This window comes from Rana temporaria, chromosome 2 (genome assembly GCF_905171775.1).
Source record: "Rana temporaria chromosome 2, aRanTem1.1, whole genome shotgun sequence".
NCBI lineage: Eukaryota > Metazoa > Chordata > Amphibia > Anura > Ranidae > Rana > Rana temporaria.
Window position 1 is genome coordinate 250162009 of NC_053490.1, and position 23082 is coordinate 250185090.

The 23082-nt window shown below is 42.8% G+C and overlaps 1 protein-coding gene across 1 annotated transcript in view; it reads right to left on the reverse strand.

The window, feature by feature from the left end:
- The window catches only part of GUSB (glucuronidase beta), a 35489-nt gene extending 15303 nt beyond the window's left edge, over positions 1-20186 (reverse strand). Inside the window, exons 1-6 of the mRNA XM_040336763.1 lie at positions 19927-20186; positions 14141-14329; positions 11719-11900; positions 10568-10710; positions 3725-3912; positions 1555-1707 (exon numbers count right to left, since the gene is read on the reverse strand). Coding sequence (XP_040192697.1) covers positions 1555-1707; positions 3725-3912; positions 10568-10710; positions 11719-11900; positions 14141-14329; positions 19927-20130 — 1059 coding nt within the window. The 5' untranslated portion in view covers positions 20131-20186. The remainder of the gene's footprint in view (positions 1-1554; positions 1708-3724; positions 3913-10567; positions 10711-11718; positions 11901-14140; positions 14330-19926) is intronic.
- Positions 20187-23082: the final 2896 nt, after the last annotated feature.

A 23082-nucleotide genomic window follows, 5' to 3' on the forward strand; every position in this document is an offset into this window, starting at 1 on the left:
AGATTTATCTGACTATGTATAACAAACATACAGTATCTCACAGAAGCGAGTACACCCCTCACATTTTTGTAAATATTTTATTATCTCTTTTTATGTGACAACACTAAAGAAATGACACTTTGCTACAATGTAAAGTAGTGAGTGTACAGCTGGTACAAATAGAGCTTTCTTTTGGTGGTATTTGATCACCTCTGCGGTTTTAATTTTTTGCACTATAAACAAACAAACAAAAAAAAAACAAAAAAAAAAACAAACAAACACACACACACACTATATTTTGAACTTGTTTTTTTTTTCTCAATTTAGGCCGATATGTATTCTTATACATATTTTTGGTAATAAAAATAGCAATAAATGTACAGTATATTGATTGGTTCGGGCAAAAGTTATAGCGTCTACAAAATACAGATTTATAGCATTTTTTTTTTTACTAGTAATGGCGGCGATCTGCAACATTATGGCGGACAAATCAGACACTTGACACATTTTTGGGACCATTGCCATTTATACAGCGATCAGTGCTATAAAAACACACTGATCATTGTAAAGATGTCACTGGCAGGTAAGGGGATAACACTAGGGGTTAATTGTGTTCCCTATGTGTGTTTTTAACTGTGGGGGGAGGGGACTGATCGTGGTTCCTAGCTATTAGGAACTCACGATCTGTCTCTCCTCACAGAACAGAACAGGGATTTGTGCGTTTATACACACACACACACACACACACACACACACACACCCATGTTCTGCCTCTCGTGCCTTGCTTGTGGCGGCAGTTATCGCGCACGCCTGCTATCCTGTTTAAAAAGGGACCGATGTACAGCTATGACAGTTCGCGTGATCTTGGCGACCTGCGGCTGGTCGGCAAGTGGTTAAAGACCAAACCTTACAGTGTCTCACAGAAGCGAGTACACCCCTCACATTTTTGTAAATATTTTATTCTATCTTTTCATGTGACAACACTAAAGAAATTACACTTTGCTATAATGTATGTAAAGTAGTGAGTGTACAGCTGGTATAACAATGTCAATTTGCTATCCCCTCAAAAGAACTCAACACACAGCCATTCATGTCTAAACCGCTGGCAACAAAAGTGAGTACACCTCCAAGTGAAAAATGTCCAAATTGGGCCCAATTAGCCATTTTTCCTCCCTGGTGTCATGTGACTTATTAGTGTTACAAGATCTCAGGTGTGAATTGGGAGCAGGTGTGTTAAATTTGGTGTTATGGCTCTCAATCTCTCATACTGGTCACTGGAAGTTCAACATGGCACCTCATGGCAAAGAACTCTGAGGATCTGAAAAAAAGAATTGTTATGCCCATCTATATACCTACTCTGGACAAACTGGCCATTGAATTTTGACTGAGATGTAGTTGACATAATTGATTTTGTCACCTAATTTTGAGCATTTATTAAATAAACAATTTTGTAGCAAATCAGGCTGAAGTACCAGGAAACCAGAAGCATTCATTAAATTGAGCTCTATGAACAGATCTCTTAGCACGCACATACACTCATTTTACCCATCACATTTATTGTAGTGTTCCACTTACATCATAATCTTCATGTTTGTTGACTCCATGGAAGTAGAAAGGCTTTCCATTAATGAGGAACTGCTGTCCTGATACCTTAACAGTCCTTATTCCAATATGTAAGGCGTAGAAATCTTCACTTTTGCCACTACCTGTATCTGCCGTCATCTTCACCTAAAAGTAATCACAATTTGTAGAAGTTTACCATCTGTATGACTTGATAGCAAGAGAAAAAAAAAAAAAAAAAAAAAAAAAAAAAGAAGAAGGATGAATGGAGAACGCAAAAGAACATTTTTTTTATGTGACACTACAGACATATTTAAATGTTGCCTCCGCTAACACATGTCCACATAGTGCAGGCAGTGATGTCGATACCTAAATAAGGACCCCAGGAAGTGAAGAAAAGAGGGAAGGATTATCACGTCTGTGGTACAGGTATATTGAAAAAAAAAATAAAAATAAAAAAGGGATTTGGGGGCTTGTATTTGCATTGGAAGTTACACAGGAGGAGAGGTAATGTTTTCTGGGCTTTAGGGTTTACTGCCAGCACTGTCCCACAGCCAGCAGAGGCTGGGCAGCCGGGCCTGATACCCTCCCAATGGGTGGCACCCGGGGCCGACCACTCGATCTCCGCCCCCTGTTGGTAAAAAAAAAAAAAAAAAAAACAGATATCGGCGTATAATACGCAGGCATGGTTTACCCTCTATTTTCAGGGTAAAAAAAGTGTGCGTTATACGCCGATTATCATCCTCCTGCTTTCCTCTGTTTCTGTCCTGTATTTCCAGGTTTGCGGCACACGTGCATTACAGCGACGTCACCGCAAGAACGAAACTACCGTACATTTCCCATTAGGCTTAGCGGCATCATGCATGCACATTGCCGCTTCGCCTAACGAGAACGTACACACGCCACCCTATGTAAACACCCATTCCCGCCTCCCCAGCCAGCAAGCTCTCCAGGCAGCAAGGGGGCGGTGTCAAGGCGGGGCAGTGAAGATTAGTGAAACTAAGCCAAGGGAGGCGGCGCTGTGGCATGGTAGACACGCCCACTAACCCCAAGCCCCCGTCTCTCTGTGAAACGTAGAGAGTGTCCTCACGCAGGGCTGTAGTCCAAGGGAGGGGGCGAACACGACACTTACCACCAGACAAAATGGCTCGCTAGACAGTGACAAGTTCCATGAAGAGGAAGTGAAGATTTCCAAGAAGAATTAGTGACATTTACAAGGGAAATCGAAGGAACAGGCAAGTGACCTAGAACTCCTTTAGCTTAAAGGAAGCTAGATAGCAAATAATTTACCTTTACAACTCCTTTAAACCGAATTATTTCCCTTTTTTGTTTTTGCTCTCTCTGTACAACTGATCACACACTTTACAATTTGACTGTACAAAAAAAACTTTACATTTACCAACTACTATAAAAAAACAAGGGCCTATCGAAACAATGCATTCAATATAAAGCTGAACGCTATACATTTTGTTATTAATAGCAAAGTCATAAGAAAAATAGGAAAAACAGTGTTTGCGGAAATACTCACCTTCAAAATCGGGAATTGTCCCTTACAGCCAACCATGCCGGTTGTTCCAACTATTCCCTTTTAGGCGCAGGCTGTCATGGAGTCACCCCTTGGTGTGACATCACACAGTGTGGGTTAGGAGGATTACTGCATGGAACGGTATTCACAAATCATAACATTAGCCGTTCATTGCAGCAGTAAGGACCGCCCCCTGCGGCTTTTACTACTTATTAATATGTAAATATATTAATGTCCATAATTATTCTGGGCAGATGTGCACTTTAACTACTTGACACCCCCCCCCCCCCCCCTTCATGACCAGGCCACTTTTTGCGATACGGCACTGCGTTACTTTAACTGACAATTGCGTTGTGATGCAATGCTGTTTGATCATCTCTGCATTTTTTTTTTTGCACTATTAAGAAAAAACAAAAAAGACCAACAATTTTGTAGCAGTAAAAGTACTATAGGGCAGTCAGCAAATGGTTAAGTCCAATCAGATATGCTATTGGTAAATCTAAGAGAGAATGTACACAATGAGTGTGTGAGCAGCTTGAAGAAACTACTTATCTGGACCAAATAGTTCTCTTATTCACATCTGCGGAAACAAACTTCATATCCAAGCAAAGGGGCTATAAAGACAACTCCTAGACTGCCAGCAGTAAGGTTTTGACTTACCTCCAAAGAATATAAATATCCAGGGTGTGGAGTCATCAGATAAGGCCACCAAAAATTTGCATTGGGTACTTTTAATTGTCCCACAGAACCTAACCCTGTGGCTACCTCTTGTCCTTCCTGGTTACGTAGTGTAACAGCCACAGAATAGTAAACTGATCCAGTAACTACAACTTCATAGTTCACCAATCCTAAACAAAAAATTAAATCCATACATTTCTCTTTATTACCATAAATGTTCATACATATAAATTATTACAGATTTGTGGTATATGGTTCATCACCACATAGTGAACTTTATAGTATGATGGCGTTAACAATTGTATGCATTGTACAAATCTATATCATACTCTCTCACTATACTGCAGATAGTGCTTCTAATGAATACAGATGAATGGCAATAGTTTGAACATAATATCAAACTTGAAAGAAAGAGAAACAGTAAAGAAACACCATGAAATGCAATAGAAATAAATATGATAAATTGTGACGCGTAACTTCTATTTGTCTATGTTCTGCTTATGTATTCTGTCTGTATTGTCATTTCATTCCAAAATAAATGTTAATTAAAAAAAGATAACACAGCTTGGCAGCTGAATATTTCTAACATCACTCAGTGCTTCAAGGGTATTCTGTGACTCCACCCATCTAAACCGAAAAAAATAAATAAAAAAGGATTGGAACTGCTCTAGCTATACAAGTCAGTTGGTACATTGTTAAATTATTTTTAGAATCTGTACGTATCCAATTTTACACTAAATGTCACTGCCAGTGACCACCAATGAGGAGGGGGGGGGGGCGATGTGGGCGGGGTGTTAACAGTATCAACACAAGTGCTGGGAACCATTATTGCATTCACCGACACCAATATTGGGGGGTTATTATTGCGTCCACTGAGACCAATGTTAGAAAGGAAAAAAAAAAAAAAAGGAAGGACTTCAACGGCAATAGAGGGGATTATTGGCAGTTAAACATCCTGCACCATGACCAGCAATTGGAGATTATTGGGGGGGGGGGGTTAACCTCCACTGCCATATACCCATGGTCAGTCTGCTGGGGCTTAGTAGTCCATAGACGGTCATGAAGAGGTGTCCTGGAAAGGAAGCTGGAAGAGGCAGTTGGTCCGCACATCCGAAGTAGGTCCTTCAGGAAGGATCCAGGGCAGGTGTCTGTGAGTGAAAGCACAGTGGAGAGATCTGGAAGAGGCATGCCAAGGGAGCTGTATGCAGAGCCAGAGGGAGAGACTTTTGAGACTGGAGTTTGTGTCAAATCGATGCAGCCACAAGGGCAGGCAGGATTTGCAAGTTAGACTTGCTGGGATCAGTAGTCCATCACCATTTAATCTCCTCAAGTAAACGGTTGCTACCATAAAGGGTTACTGCAGGCCCCGGCCTACAAAGGATCATCAACTAAATTACGTGAGACTTATTCAAAGTGAGGCCTAGTCAAGTTCTGATGGTGTGACAGGAAGAAGTGTTCTGAGGTAAAAGACTGACAAGCAGTGTACTGGAGGAAGAAATGTTCTGGAGGTAAAAGACTGTCAAGTTTAGGGTCAGCCAACTTGTCCTTTCTAAAAAGTGGGATGCACTTATTATAATCTTCAAAGTACCAATTTGTTCTTTGGACATCCCATGTCCCTTTCACCAAACAAGTTCAACCCCCTAATAAAATAACAAAAACAAGCAAGACACTGTTCATTGATGAAAGGAGTGTGTCTAGAGCAGTGGTTCTCAACCTGGGGGTCAAGACCCCCTTGTGGGGGTCGAATGACGATTTGCCAGGGGTCACCAAATCCTGGGCTGTTCCTGAAGCCCGCACCGCTCTCCCAGCCTTTTCACGGCCGCCCAGCAGGGATGTCCCTGGGGCCACCTAGCTGGGCTGTTCCTGGAGCCCACAGCCACCCACTCAGCCTCTTTGCAGCCGCCCAGAGACTAGAGGTCAGCTGACTGGTGAGGAATGTGAAGTGAGAGGGACTGAAGGAGACCCGGATCTCCTGATTTCGGCCTAGGGGGTCACTGTTGCCAGACACCACAGAGCTGGAGACACAGTGAGTAACACTACCTGTGATTATAGTTGCCACTAAAAGTCCCCACTAGAGTTCTCAGATCAGCAGATGACCTCGATCAAAAGCACCCAAGTTGGCTGATCAGAACTCCCTCCCCAGCACTGCCACTCATCCCATTCCCCCCACCAAGGAATAAGAGAAGGAATAAAAATAGAGAATACATGGAAGGGAGAGGAAACGAGGGGGAGGAACAAAGAAAAAGGGAGAGGAGAAGAAAGACGGCTAGAGAGAGGAAAGGGAAAAAAAAAAAAAAAAGACAGACATTAGGATAGAGAGAGATAGGGGGAAAAAATGCAGAGTAGTACATCCTAAAATGTACCATAAAGGGTTTTATTACTGTACGAGTGGAAGGGGCTCAGGGAGTGCTAAATGTCCGTGGGTTAGGGGCGCAAATTACTTGTCTTGCCTTGGGTGCCGACAACCCACGCTACGAGAATTTTACTGTTAGGGGTCCCCACAACTTGGGACATTTTATCAAGGGGTCACGACACTAGAAGCTTGAGAACCACTGGTCTTGAGGCTGTCTGGCAGCAGGGAGTAATGTGTGGATGTTGTAACTCATAGCAACCAACCGCTACACTTGCTGGAGTTTATTGTACTCCAACTTCTGACACAACATTCCAGTAGAAGGCCTGCCAAGCTACCATATGCGCCACAGTTCAGTGAATTCTGGTGGCTTCTGTGTATTTTCGGTGCAGCTCTCTGCTGATCAAAAAGCTCCTATACTCACTACACACAAGACTCCTGCCTGCAATTAGGGCCCCACTGGAGGCTCAGCCCTGCACAGACTGGCATCAGCTGCATATACAAGATCCTCTGTTGCATGCTGTCCTACACTCCACTGGCCCGTAGAATTAGGACAAAGTTGCAAAGCTCCCTCCAACTCAAGCTGCTGCTCTTTATTAGTAGTGGAGAAGCTGGAGCTTAGGATGCTTCACTTTGAGGACATGTCAGGCACCCAGGGAAGCAAGAATTATCTCTGCATATCCACCCCTACTTCAGAAGCGAACGACAGTGCACTCCTGATGAGCCATAGCCCCAATCTGCTCCAAGAACTATAGCTTAGCTGGCAGAGCAGACAGGAACTACAAGGGTAGATTTTATCACAGCCCTAGAGTTCAGCTGCAAAAAAAAAAAACTATATACAGTGAGGGTTCATATATACTTTAACACATCTGAATTCCAGACATATAGGCCCAGATTCACAGAGTGTGGGCGCACATTACGCCGCCGTAGGGCAAACAATGTACGCTACGCCAATGCAGAAAGGCAAGCATGGAATTCAGCAAGCCAGCGCTCCCAACGCTGCTGGGTTTCGAAGGCGTACGCCGGCGTAGGTGGAAGTGGGCGTGACCCATGCAAATGAGGCGTGATCCCATGCAAATGATGGGCCGAGCGCCAGACAGATACGTATCACGAACTGCGCATGCACCGTGACGTGGACGCATCCCGCCAACGCCTGCTCACAACCACGTCGGAAAAACAACTGCCTAAACTACGCCGGTTCACTGCGTACGGCGTGAACGTAACCTACACCCAGCCAGACACACGTCCAACGTAAAATACGCCGGCTTGTGTTCCCTGGTGCAGACCTTTGCAAGCGTGAAAGAGAACCTGGTTGATGGAGAGTGTGGTGAGGCTGAAGCATTATGGGTGGAACTGCATACAGATGTGCGTAGTTCAAAATTAATCATTGGAGTTTGTTATAAACCACCCAATGTTAATGAGGAGGTGGAGACTCAGCTCCTTGCACAGATGGAAAGGGCTGCAAGGGCTGGGACGGTGATAATAATGGGGGATTTTAACTACCCAGAAATTGACTGGATTAATGGCACTTCTGGGACAGTTAAAGGACAAAAATTTAAAAACCTATTGCAGGACAATTTTATGGTGCAGTTTATTGAGGCCCCAACTAGGAATGATGCTCTGTTGGACCTGATAATCTCAAACCATGCAGAGCTTATTACTAATGTTCAGATAAAGGAACATCTGGGTAGCAGTGATCATAACATGATTTCATTTAATGTTAACTATAAGCAAGAAATACATACAGGAAATATTAAAACACTAAATTTTAAGAGAGCAAATTTTCCAAGGATGAGGGCTGCTCTCCAGGACTTGGACTGGGAGGGACTATTGACACAGATGAACACAGAACAGAAATGGGAATTTTTCAAAAAGACTGTGTGGAACCTCACTGCAAAGTATGTTCCCATGGGCAATAAGTTTAAAAGGCTAAAAATAAAACCTATGTGGCTCACGGGCAAAGTTAAAAAAGCTATAAACAATAAGAAAGTAGCTTTTAAAAAATATAAAAATGAAGGAACACTAGTGTTGTTTAAATGTTACAAAGAATATAACAGGATATGTAAAAAGGAAATCAAGGATGCAAAAATTCAAAATGAACGACAGATTGCAAAAGATAGTAGGACAAACCCCAAAAAAATCTTTAAATATATTAATAGTAAAAAGGTGAAATCTGAGCATGTAGGCCCCTTACAAAATAATCTAGAGTGGGTGACTGGGGACAAAGAGAAGGCAAATTTATTAAATGCTTTCTTCAGCTCTGTGTATACAATGGAGCATGGGGGAGCTCATGTCCAAAATGGGGGTGGGAGTGACACAGCCCCAAATCCACAATGGCTCAAAAGTGATATGGTCCAGAAATATTTAGACAGAATAAAGGTGGATAAAGCACCTGGACCAGATGGCATCCACCCACGGATCCTAGGTGAGTTGAGCTCTGTCATTTCAAAGCCACTGTATCTAATATTTAGGGAATCATTAATGACAGGAATAGTACCACTGGATTGGCGTAGAGCCAATGTGGTGCCTATATTTAAAAAGGGAACAAAGTCTTTACCAAGTAACTATAGACCTGTTAGTCTAACTTCTATAGTTGGGAAGATACTGGAACGTTTAATAAAAGACCACATGGATGAGTTCTTGCAGGAAAAAAACTATTTAAGCAGCAGACAACATGGATTCATGAAAGACAGAAGTTGTCAGACAAACCTGATTTCCTTTTATGAAGAGGTAAGTAAAACCCTGGACAGAGGCGTGGCTGTGGACGTGATATATTTGGATTTTGCAAAAGCGTTCGATACAGTTCCGCACACACGGCTCATGTGTAAGGTAAGGTCTACAGGATTGGATATATCAGTTTGTAAATGGATAGAAAACTGGCTGAAAGCCAGAATTCAGAGAGTCGTGGTTAATGATTCTTACTCTGAATGGTCCAATGTTATGAGTGGTGTACCCCAAGGTTCAGTGCTGGGACCCTTACTTTTCAATATATTTATAAATGATATTGGGTCTGAGATCAAAAGTAACATTTCTGTCTTTGCAGATGACACCAAGCTATGCAGTGGAATAGCGTCCTTGCAGGATGTCTCCAATTTACAAGCCGACCTCAATGCTCTGTCTGATTGGGCGACTGAGTGGCAGATGAGGTTTAATGTTGATAAATGTAAAGTTATGCACTTGGGGGCTAAGAATATGCATGCATCATACATACTAGGGGGAGTACAACTGGGGGGATCGGTAGTGGAGAAAGATCTGGGGGTTTTAGTTGATCATAAGCTCAATAATGGCATGCAATGCCAAGCTGCGGTTTCCAAAGCGAGCAAAGTCCTTTCTTGTATTAAGAGAGGTATGGACTCCAGAGACAGAGATATAATTTTGCCCCTGTACAAATCATTAGTAAGACCTCATCTGGAATATGCAGTTCAGTTTTGGGCCCCAGTTCTCAAAAAGGATATCGGAGAACTGGAGAAAGTGCAGAGAAGAGCAACCAAACTGATAAGAGGCATGGAGGAGCTCAGCTATGAGGAAAGATTAGAGGAACTGAATTTATTCACTCTTGAGAAGAGGAGAATTAGGGGGGATATGATCAACATGTACAAATATATAAGAGGTCCATACAGTGTGCTTGGTGTTGAGTTATTCACTTTACGGTCAACACTGAGGACAAGGGGGCACTCTTTACGTCTAGAGGAAAAGAGATTTCACCTCCAAATACAGAAAGGTTTTTTCACAGTAAGAGCTGTGAAAATGTGGAACAGACTCCCTCCAGAGGTAGTTCTGGCCAGCTCAGTAGACTACTCTAAGAAAGGCCTGGATTCTTTCCTAAATGTACATAAAATAACTGAGTACTAAGATTTGTAGGTAAAGTTGATCCAGGGTAAATCCGATTGCCTCTCGGGGGATCAGGAAGGAATTTTTTTTCCCCTGCTGTAGCAAATTGGATCATGCTCTGCTGGGGTTTTTTGCCTTCCTCTGGATCAACTGTGGGTATGGAGTTGGGTGTATGGGATTGTATTGTGTTTTTTATTTTGTTTGTTTATTTTTTTGAGGTTGAACTGGATGGACTTGTGTCTTTTTTCAACCTGACTAACTATGTAACTATGTAACTATGTAACTATGTCTGCTGCTGGGTTGCAACTCCTTTATGGGAAATAACTTTACGCCGGACGTACAACTTACGTGCGCCTGCGTCGGGCGCACGTACGTTCCTGAATCGCCGTATTTCCCTCATTTGCATGTTTGGATGGCTAATCAATGTGCGCCCACCCTACGCCGGCGTAAGCAAGCTACGTCGGCGGGGGTGTAGCCTGGTTTTGGGCGCAAATCTGTTTGTGGGTCTGGCGCACCGATACGACGGCGCACATTTGCACTTACCTCGGCGTAACTTGTTATACGTCGGCGTAAGTGCTTTGTGAATCTGGGCCATAGACATTGAACATATATAATTTCAGAAACTCTATCCAACCTCCACTCACCCATGTCAGCAGTGATGTCTGTGGTTACAGTGATGTCATCAATATATACTGATGGAGTAGTATAAAGGACTACAGGACGATGAATGCCAGCATAATTGAAAAAGTCAAAATCTGTATTTTGCATGAAATATCCTTTGGGATACCTATATTAAAAAAAAAAAAAAAAAATATATCAGTTATCCAAATTTTTCAACCAACCATGTAACAAGCATTTTGACAAAATATTGTTTTCGGATCTTCTGTAAAGGGTCAGCGTTTTCTATGGTAGAAAACTAGTAACTCTACACAATCAACCAACAACTTATCAAGTATAGTTGCACCATTTCCATACACTGTTATTATTATAATACAAGATTTATATAACACCAACACGCAGCGCTTTACAATATAAAAAGGGAGACAATACAGTTACAATACAATAAAATAAAATACAATACAAGAGGATTAAGAGGGCCCTGCTCAGAAGAGCATACAATCTAATAGGGTGGGGCAGGTGGTACAAAAGGTTGTAACTGTGGGGAATGAGCTGATGGAAGTGGTAAAAGATTAGTTGGAGACGTGATAGGCTTCCCTGAAGAGGTGAGTTTTCAGGAATCGCCTGAAAGTAGCAAGAGTAGGGGATAGCCGGACAGGTTGAGGTAGTGAGTTTCAGAGGATGGGAGAGGCTCTGGAGAAATCCTGGAGACGAGCATGGGAGGAAGAGACAAGAGAGCTTGACAGTAGGAGGTCTTGAGAAGAGCGGAGAGGACGGTTTGGGATATGTTTTTGGTGATGTAGCTTGGGGGAGAGTTGTGGATGGCTTTGTAGGTTGTGGTTAGTATTTTGAATTTAATTTGCTGGGTGATAGGAAGCCAGTGTAGGGATTGGAGGAGAGGTTGGTAAGGTGGATAAGTCTGGCAGCAGCATTCATAATAGACTGAAGAGGGGATAGCCTATAGAGAGGCAGGCGGTAAGGGAGTTGCAATAGTCAAGGCGAGAGATAACAAGGGAGTAAATTAGGAGTTTGGTGGTTTCATTTGTTAGAAAGGGGTGAATTTTAGAGATGTTATGAAGGTGAATTCTACAAACTTTTAGCACCTTTAGCAAACAAAATAATACTGTATAGTAAAAAATAATAATTGGAAGGCAAGCTGGCAATGCTATACATTTACCTTGTAGGGTCATTCATGAATTGGATAGATCCAGGGGGTAAAGTATTTAGCGTCAGGGTGTTATTCACAGCAATAGTAATGCGGCAGGGAATGTCCTTACTACCCTTCAGAATACTAGTTATGTTGGCTTCAAAAGGTAGGTGCCCTCCTTCATGTTGCGTAACCTGAACTCCATTCACCCACTGTAATCAATCACATTAACATCAATAAAAAAAAAAAAAAAAAAAAAGCAACGCCATCTCTACACATTCCGAACCGTTACAAAATATAATGCAGAACAAATGAACCACCAGAAAACAGTATAGATTCTCTAAAGACTTGCTAAAATGTATGCATTTAACCACTTCCCGACCGCCTCATGTAGATATACGTCGGCAGAATGGCACGGACAGGCACATCAACGTACCTGTACGTGCCTGCCTAGATGTGGGTCCGATCGGGACCCCCCCTGCTACACGCGGTGGTCGGGTTCCCTCGGGGAGCGATCCAGGACGACGGCGCGGCTATTTGTTTATAGCTGCTCCGTCGCGATCGCCCCCCGCAGCTGAAGCACGGGGAGAGCCGTATGTAAACACGGCTTCCCCGTGCTTCACTATGGCGCTGCATCGATCGAGAGATCCCCTTTATAGGGGAGACTCGATCGATGACGTCATTCCTACAGCCACACCCCCCTACAGTTGTAAACACACACTAAGTGTACACTAAATCCTACAGCGCCACCTGTGGTTAACTTCCAAACTGCAACTGTCATTTTCACAATAAACAATGCAATTTAAATGAATTTTTTGCTGTGAAAATGACAATGGTCCCCAAAATGGGTCAAAATTGTCCGAAGTGTCCGCCATAATGTCGCAGTCACAAAAAAAAAAAAAAAAAAAAAAAAAAAAAAAAAAAAAAAAAAAAAAAAAATCGCTGATCGCCGCCATTAGTAGTAAAAAAAAAAATATATATATATATATATATATATATATATATATATATATATATATATATATATATATATATATATATATATAATAAAAATACAATAAAACTATCCCCTATTTTGTAAACGCTATAAATTTTGCGCAAACCAATCGATAAACGCTTATTGTGATTTTTTTTTACCAAAAATAGGTAGAAGAATACGTATCGGCCTAAACTGAGGAAAACATTTTTTTTTATATATGTTTTTGGGGATATTTATTATAGCAAAAAGTAAAAAATATTGAATTTTTTTCAAAATTGTCACTCTATTTTTGTTTATAGCGCAAAAAATAAAAACCGCAGAGGTGATCAAATACCACCAAAAGAAAGCTCTATTTGTGGGGAAAAAAGGACGCCAATTTTGTTTGGGAGCCACGTCGCATGGCCGTGCAATTGTCTGTTAAAGCGACGCAGTCCCGAACTGTAAAAACACCTTGGGTCTTTAGGCAGCATATTGGTCCGGGGCTTAAGTGGTTAAAAAGAGATGCATCTTTCTGGTTACAAATAATGATATATTGCATATTCTGTCATTGCAATATAATCCATTTTCTAGGATAACAATTAAAATGACCTATTCATTGCAATCAGCAACTGGCTCACATTTCTAACTCTACCTACTACTGTGTACATACGATTCCTGCCCATCTGAATGGTTCAGCTATCCCCAGCTCTGTCCTTAGGTTTGTGTATCGAGCCTTTGATATGTGGTTATATAATACTGGTCACAGGTTTACAGGAGTGTTGAGGTTTTCTCTGGTTACAACACTGGAACCACTTGTATTATATAAATGGGCAGACTCTTTCCACTTAAAGCAGTTGTAAAGGATTTTCCCTCCCCCCTCTTAAAATAACAAAAACATGGTATACTTACCTGCTCTGTGTAATGGAAATGCACAGAGCGGCCACAAACCTTTTCTGAGGTCCCTTGCCTCTGCATTTGGCTTCTCCACTTTGGTGTCTGCCACCATGAGCTAATATGCGGTCCATCTGCTCAGCAGGGAATCTGTCCACTGATCCCCGCTGAGGAGGCAGAGGGCTGGTCTGTGTCCACCCTGCTCGCTATCCTCTTTGGGGGGGGGGGGTTGGATGTAAACAGACCATCTGTCTGTTTACACCCGACTGCCATCTGATCCATCCGTTTTTAGCGGATAGGATTGATGTCAATGGAGGGCCGGATCACGTCTGCCTATGTGAAAGCGGGCCAACATAACAAACTCAGAGGCAAGTTCTCCTGCACCCACAGCCCTCTTTTCCGCTTGGATGTTTCATTTTTCTCACTACAGTATGAGACTGGAGATAAAAGAGTATAAAACAGAAAAAAAGCATTACAGTGACTCAAACATGTTGATGCCAGTCTTTCAACAAAATCAGATGAGCTTTGCCCATGTATGACGGTCCTTATAATATTTTGCACATTAAATGAGCAACTCCAGATGTTTAAGCATCTCATACTCACAACAATGGAGTAATAGTGGGCACTGCCAACACGGAGAACAATTCTTGAAGAGTCTTGGTCTTCCATCCACCTGCTAGGCAGCCAAACTTCCTTCTCATACCAAACCCATCCAATGAAATCTCTTAAAGTGACGTCCTGAGTAATATCGTTATAACTGGCAGGTACTGCCATGTCTATAACGGGGCCTGTCTGTAAGATTATAAGGGAGGTGGTCATTATAAATAAACGACACAAAGTAATAAAAAAATAAAAAAAAAATAAAAAAAATACAGTTTAGGAAGTTTACAGGGTAACCCCTGTTCAATAGCCCTAGGTCACGAACTCACCTTATAGTGCATCTAGTGTTGTCCTCATAACTAGTTCAATGCTGCACAACAAGAGTTAAGATTTGCAGAGCCTACTAAATAGGTAGTTACACAATGAGGACAATGCAGTATACCCAGAAAAACCACATTTTATTACAAATAGATAAAAAAGGAACAAACTCCGCCTGTGGAGTTTTTTCGTTAAGCCCAACTGCCACCGGATGACCTCGCTAAGACGCATTTAGACTTATTACTTTAAAAAAAAACAGCTTTTGAACATACCGTCTACATTCAACCCTGCTCCCTAGGCACCATCTCAAAAATGTACTCCTCCCACCCTGAATGCTATTGATTCTCCTACTTATACCTTTTATTCTGGTAAGGAATGTGATCTAGCAACCTCTATTGACCCTGAGGGGTGGAGTAAGGCCTGGTCTTCCATTTCAAAATGTTCTTTCAACATTGCTACCTTCGAGGCAGCATAAAAGGTCCTCTTTAGATGGCATTGGATCCCGGCCCGTATAGCAAGTTTGAACCCATCATACAGCGAGAGGTGCTTCAGGAGCTGCGGCCAACACAGTGAGGTTGTAGAAATCTTGTGGTCCTGCCCATATTTACCTGCGTTTCTGGTCCAGGGTTTTCAGGCTTCTCTACACCTTATTTCATGTGCCCATCTGCATAGGTGCTAAGCTCTCTCTCCTACATTGCCCAATTCAGGACAATCTCAGATCTCCCACACCAAAATATGGCTATACTCAAAATGTATGCCAACAGATAACCACAGTGGTAAACCCTCCTAAAGGAACCCCTCAGAGTGGAAAGTGCCAAGCCCCCAGCTTAGGGATCATGGTATTACTAGTGAGGAATTCTCAGGCGGTGCCCACAATTGCAAGTGTCCTGCTATCAGTGGTTCCATCCCAGTGTGTTTGCTGGGTCAGGTAGTAATAAAGATAAATCAGGAGGACTGTAACCCAGTCATGGGTTTAGTCTTGCACCTCCATCCACTGAGAGAAGAAAACTCTGGTATCAAACGACATATGAGAGGTAAGCAATAAAGTGAGGTATTAGTAAGCCAGCAGGGAGAAGCAGGAGCCAAACAGCATCAGCATCCCCATTTGGTTTCCCTCATCTATTGTGGTATAATATTCATCCAAGTGGGTACTCTCACCACTCACCCTGGATGCTGCTCAGATGCGGGTTCCAGGCTCACCAGCCCTATTAAAGGTGACAGGAAGATTTTTCTTCATGCACAGGACTCTGTGTTGGTCACTGCACTCCTGCCATCTGATTCTCACTGTCACGAAACTGACTAGTTGCAGAGCATGTGGATAATACAGAAGGATTACGTTTTTTCACAGGAAATTATCAGTAAATGGTCAAACTGTGCTTTATACAGTAGTTTCTTAATCCGTCTGCACAGAACACAATAGAACAGCAGGGGAGATCGATGTACTAATGTTGGATAGTTAGTGCAGCAACTCCTCCTGAGCTGTCCATTTTTTTTTGTTCAGCCCTGCTGGGTTTAAAAAAAAATGTAATGAAGAATTGTGTATGAAGGGTTAAGTGTGATCAGCCATTATGGAGAATGCAGCATCATTCAGCAGGAACTGGTTTCCTGTAAACATGTTAAGGTCAATGTACATCTGGCCGACATGTCACTTTCAGGACAAAAATACACAGGGTGATGATAGGTCTGTTTTACGGACACATTAGATGTCTAACCAGAACCCCAATGTCCTCATTGCATCCTGTGATTGCAAAGTGCAGACAAAGATTCCACAACTTCCTCTGACCTACCAGGATCAGGACAAAAAAAAAAAAAACACGGTACCGGGATAGCAAGAACAGAGCTCCATCGAGTGAAAGAGCATTGCTGAGAAGTGGTGGTTTTGTGAGGACCCATTCTCATCAGTTTACACTGTTCTAACAAACAGACATGGAAAATTCCCCCCAAATTTGTTAGTCCAGTTCAGACTACTGAGGTGCAGAGGTCTGTGCTGAATAAAAGCAGTACATGCTTTTATTAGTTGTAATAACCTCTGTTGCACTGGAGGGCAGGGGGCAGTATGGAGGAATATTTTCATTAAAGTGCCTGCACTTGTTGGTGTAATGCAGGGGGGGGGGAATAATATCACACCACACTGAATTTAGTGTGAATTGCACAGGTATGCAGTGCGGTTCCTGTGGGATTCACATGTGGGTTGATGGTGTGAACCAGGGCTTAAAAGCGGAGGTTCGCACGAAAAATGAACCTCTGCTTTTTGGATTCCCCCCCCCTCCGGTGTCACATTTGGCACCTTTCGGGGGAAGAGGGGTGCAGATACTTGTCTTAAACAGGTATTTGCACCACTTCCGGGTTCTGACTCGCGGGAGTCCAGCCTCGTCACTTCATTCCCCCCCCCCCCCCCCGCTGTCTTCTGGGAAACACTGTCCCCAGGAGAGAGCGGGGTCCAGTGACGGCGCACCGCGATCCTCGCACATGTGCAGTAGGGAATCGGGCAGTGAAGCCGCAAGGCTTCACTTTCCGATTCCCTCACCGAGGATGGCGGCGGAAGCTGCCGAGGACCGAGCGATTGCTCAGCCTTGGCTGCCGACATCACGGGCGCGCTGGACAGGTAAGTGTCCATTTTTTAAAAGTCAGCAGCTGCAGTATTTGTAGCTGCTGGCTTTAAAAAAAAAAAAAAAAAAAAACACAACACAGGTGGACCTCTGCTTTAAAGAAGATGAATCAGCACGTGGGACACATCTGTCCTACTGACTGGAAGTTATGTCCCCTGTGCCGAGTTTTTCTGGTTGCGATTTTGCTGCACTTAGGGTCGGTTCACAGCACATGCAGTCCAGTGTGGGTTTTTTTCTGCATCAGAAACACATGGATAGTAGATGATATGCCTTCCAATGGCACAGTTTACACCAGGGCAGTCAGCGTTTAGCCTCGTACACGCACGCCATCCCATTCCGCCAGCTCTGCTCTTCACTCCACTGTGGGGCTAATTGCCGCCCGATCGCTCCTCCCGTTCCGCTCTCCGCTCCACTGTGGGGTTAATTGCATGAATAGAGCCATAATAGGTCCTTTTTATACTCCTATATACATGTATAGAGCCATGATAGGTCCACTTTAGTTATCATGATATAAAATAATGGATGTGGGGGCATTTTGGGGGGCATAATTGTTTTTTTGGGGGGGGGGGGGCAGCATTTCATTCTTGGTACCAGGCAGCACAATGTCTTGGGCCGGCACTGACTGTATACTTACTGTGGAGGAGTGTCGGGTGTGGCAAGATGGTGGCGATGGAACATCACTTTTGTTACAAAATTTGACAGGTCACCTAATCAGACAAAACACCGGAGAGGTCAGCAGTGGCAGAATCTGAGTGATGGACAGGAAGTTGAGTGAGGGCAAGATGGCCCCCACGCGACTCTGTGCCCTTGGAGGACCAAAGCGATGTCAAATGTCACTTCTGTCCTCAAAGAGCCCATTTTGTTTTTGTTCTTTTTATTGCTTTTAAAGTGTAAAATGTGAAATCTGAGGTCTTTTTGACCCCAGATCTCACATTAAAAGGGGCCCTGTCCTGCTTATTTCCATTACAAGGGATGTTTACATTCCTTGTAATGGGATTAAAGTGATCAAAATTATTATTATTTTTTCTTTAAAAGGGACAGTGTAAAAATAAAAAGTCAAAATATATATATATATATATATATATATATATATATATCTTAAACTGCCCCGTCCCTCTGAGCTTGCACACAGAAGTGAACGCATACGCAAGTCGCACCCGCATTATTTAAATGATGTTCAAAGCACACGTGAGGTATCGCCGCAATCATTGGAGCGAGAGGAAGAATTCTAGCACTAGATCACCTCTGTAAACAGATAACCTGTGAAAAAAAATGATATAAATGTAAAAGCGTCGCCCATGGAGATTTTTAAGCACCGTAGTTTGCCGACCATTCCAGGAGCGTGCGCAATTTAAAAGCGTGACATGTTAGGTATAAATTTACAACATCTTTCAAAGTATACAAATTGGGCTACCTTATAAATAAAGGGGTCTTCTTTTCCTCCTTAAAAAAATTGCGTTTGCAAGACCGTTGGGAAAACACAGTGTGACATATAGTATTACAACGATCGGCATTTTATTCTCCAGGGTCTCTGCTTCAGAAAAAAATATTATTATTATTAATAAAATATATATATATATATATATATATATATATATATATATATATATATATATATATATATATATATATATATATATATATATATATATTTTATTAATAATAATAATATTTTTTTCTGAAGCAGAGACCCTGGAGAATAAAATGCCGATCGTTGTAATACTATATGTCACACTGTGTTTTCCCAACGGTCTTGCAAACGCAATTTTTTTAAGGAGGAAAAGAAGACCCCTTTATTTATAAGGTAGCCCAATTTGTATACTTTGAAAGATGTTGTAAATTTATACCTAACATGTCACGCTTTTAAATTGCGCACGCTCCTGGAATGGTCGGCAAACTACGGTGCTATATATATATATAATAATAATAATAATTATTAGGGATATCCCGATTCCGATACTAGTATCGGTACCAAGCATTTTTCCAAGTACTTGTACTCGGGGGAAATGCTCCGATGCCTCAGCCGATACCTGGACAGGCAGGGGAGTTGCAAGTCTTCTCCCCCGTGTTCCGTGCTGTGCTCTCTTTCCCCCGTGTTCCGTGCTGTGCTCTCTCCCCCCCCCTCAATTTGTCAGGATGGAGAGCGGAGGTAGGAGCCGCTAGACCTGGCTCCTACCTTTTCCAAATGAACAGAGTCAGTGATCACTGACTCTGTCCATTCATATAACTGAGCATCGTAACCTGTGTTTACGATGCCTCAGTTTATGAATGGAGAGGAGCTTCTCTCCGTTCATTTCAGCTGAGGCTGCTGAGAAAGGGACTGGGGAATCTGTGTCCCTAATCATTTTCTCTGTCTTAAAGGGGAGATGTCAGAGGTCTGTTAAGACCCCTGATATCTCTCCGAAGACCCCCAACAGGGCCGATTAAAAAAAAATATATATATATATATATATATATATATATATATATATATATATATATATATATCGCAATAAATATATAAAAAAAAAAAAAAAAGTTAATAAAAAAAAAAACACACACTGACAATCCCCCCCACCCCCTAAAAAACACACACAAAAAAAAATCACTGTAAAAAAAAAAAGACATTAAAAAAAGTATCGGTGAGTACTTGAAAAAAAGTATCGGTACTTGTACTCGGTTTCAAAAAAGTGGTATCGGGATAACCCTAATAATTTTTATATATATATATATATATATATATATATATATATATATATATGTGTGTGTTTTAAATAATTTTCTATCAAAAAAATAGGGATTTTACCTTGTAAAAAACAAATGTCAGAAATAGGCTTAGTTACTCAGGACTATACTATAGTAGAGTGTCATGTGAGGTCTTACCGTCCATAGCGGGCTCTTATACCACTTCTTATAGAAGCCCTCATTCCTGTCAGAAGAAGTGTCAGCCCGGAAACTCCACATCCCGCTCAGCTCTTTGACTTCCCTGGTGGGGGTCTCCCTGGGATATAACATCCCCCCAGTCACTGCTTGTGTCAGGACAGGGCTGACAAGCAGGACAGACAGCCAGCTCCATAGTGCACACATCCCAGCAGAGGACAGCAATGCTCCCTTTCTTCTTCTTCACGTTCACATGGAGCTGAAGATCACATGACCCGCTTTGTCACATGACCCGCTCTATCAAATCACACCCATTCATATCATATGACAACCTAGTAACAGCTCTCATTGTACATTGGGGTTTCACTAATGAGTTTGTGTTCTGCTGCCCTCTAGAGCCTGCCTTGGCCAATTACATCGTCTGTCCGCTCTATTGACATCAAATGAAATTCTTCCACATAACGTCATAGCTCCCAGCTCTCTCTGATTTCGAGGGACTGTCTCTCTTTTAGAACAAAGTCCCTCTATTCTCCTCATTTGTCCCTCCTGTTGGTCTGATCTATATAGTTGTATATAAAATACACCTTTCATCCAATTTCTAAACTGCTGCATTTCTATATTCCAAAAGCCAATATAAAGGAATAGTAGTGGTAAAATAAAGCATTTGTGTTTTTTTTTTGTACAATAATCTTTAGACTCCTTTCACACTGAGCAGCCCATAGCGTCGGCAGTAAAACCGCAGACGCTATGGGTGGATTTGCGGCGCATTTCGGGCTCTAAGGGGGCACTTTTAACCCCCGCGAGAGCCAGAGAAAGGGGTTAAAACCGCCCGCAATGCGCTGCTGAAGCAGTGCAATGCGGGCAGTATAGCCATGCTGTCCCATTGATTTCAATGGGCAGGAGTGGTGGAGGAGCGGTATACACACACTGCTCCAAAGATGCGGCTAGCAGGACTTTTTTTTACCGTCCTGCTAGCGCAACGCTCCAGTGTGAAAGCCGTCGGGCTTTCACACTGGAGACAATGAAGCAGCTGTTTGAGGGCGGATTGCAGGCGCTATTTTTAACGCTATAGCGCCTGCAATACGTTCTCAGTGTGAAATTATGCCTACATACTTTTGCTAGTAGGTGTCCCTTGTTCCCATCTCAGAAAGTTGGTAGGTGTGATAGCGTTAGCTAATAATTAGAGATGGGCCAAACAACCCCCAGGCTTGGTTCGTCCCAGAACTCTTTATAGAATTGGTTAATGTATTGTTGCAATTTATTTTCCATTTGTGCATTGTGTTTCGTGTTTTTTCTTATATAACCATTACGTTTTTTCATTTTTGTGATATGTTATATAGTGGTATTTTCCACTCTCTTGAATAAAATATTTATATTATTTTTGGGAATATATTCATCCATGAGGTTCAAAAGCTACCCGTTTTAAAGTCCCAATAAGAGAAGCTGCACTCTTTGAGTGATTTTTTCTATATTGTACAGGAATGTGGGCTGGCTGACCTCCTCATACAGGGCAAACACCACTCTTCAAGTGCCAGAACTCTCGAACATCGCAAAAGTTCAGACCTGAACTCCTTAATAAAGGAGTTGTAAAGGCAGAAGGTTTTTTATCTTAATGCAGAGAATAAAAAACCTTCTGTGTGCAGCGGCCGCCCCAGCACCCCCTAATACTCTCCCTCCCGATTGGCTGAACACCATAGCAGCGTCATTGGCTCCTGCTGCTGTCAATCACAGTTAGCCAATCAGGGGAGAGAGGGGGTGGCCAAATGGCAGCTCCATGTTTGAATGGACACACAGAGCTGCAGCTCAGCTTGAGTGCCCCCATAGCAAGCTGCTTGTTGTGGGGCTACTCGACGGGAGGGAGGGCCAGAAGCAGCGAAGAGGGACCCAAGAAGAGGAGGATCCAGGCTGCTATGTGAAAAAACCAACTGCACACAGGAGGTTAGTATAACATGTTTGTTATTTAAAAAAAAACAAGACTTAACAATCACTAAAACAGGGGGTCTCAAACCAGATGTCCCTCCAGCTGTTGCGAAACTACAAGGGACTTGTAGTTTGGCAACAGGCGGAGGGCCGCCAGTTTAAGAACCCTGCTTTAAGGTCTAGACACCCCTGATTTCAAGACCCGAACTTGAAAAATCAAAAGTCCCCATTTTCAAGGCATATATGCAACTTATTGGCCATAAAAAGGGTATGGGTATTCCTTTAAATATAGTGCCTGAAAATTGGCGCATCTGTACCATGTATAGAAACTGCTGCAGCAAAACTGACATTTCCAAACAAAAAAAAAGACTTTATAAAGCGGTGTTCCGGCCAGAAAAATAATAATTAAAAGCCAGCAGCTACACAAACTGCAGCTGCTGGCTTTTAATAAATGGACACTTACCTGTCCTGGAGTCCCTTGATGTTGGCACCGCAGCTGGTGTTTCCATCAGCTGTCTGGTGCTGCCGCCACCATTGCAGGTAAGGGAACCCGGCAGTGTAAACTTGCCGCTGGGAACCCTTCTGCGCATGCGTGAGGCCCCCGCTCCTCTCTCCTAGGAGGGAGCCCCTCAGTGACATCACGGGCCACAGCATGGACTCCTGGAAGTGAGAAAGGATACCTGTCAAAGACAAGTACCCTGTCCCCCTGAAAGTTGACAATTGTGGCACCAGAGGGGGGGAGGAATCAGATGAGCAGAAGTTCCACTTTAAACCCCTTTCACACTGGGGCGTTTTTAAGGCGCTTTAGCGTTAAAAAAAAGGGCCTGTAAAGCGCCTGAAAGAAGCTGCATCTGCAATCCCAATGTGAAAGCCTGAGTGCTTTCACACTATAGCGCCTGAAAAACGCCCTAGTGAGATTGAGTTGAATGTAACATCCATAATGGGAGCTAAAGTATCTTGTTTATAAATAGTGCTTATAAAACCATCAGGGCCCGGGCTCTTGCCCAAGGGAAGTGCATTAAGCGTTTGCAATATTTACTCAGGTAGTAAAATGGTGTATTAACCACTTGAGACCTGCACTATTGACAAAAGACGTCAACAGCGCGGCTCTCAGGTGCCAACTGGACGTCTTTGGACGTCATTTAAAGTACATTACCCGCGCGCGCCTCTGGGGGGCGCGCAGCGGGTAAACACTGTCCTGGCGCATTGCTGGGAAGCCGATGCGTGTACCTGGCGGCC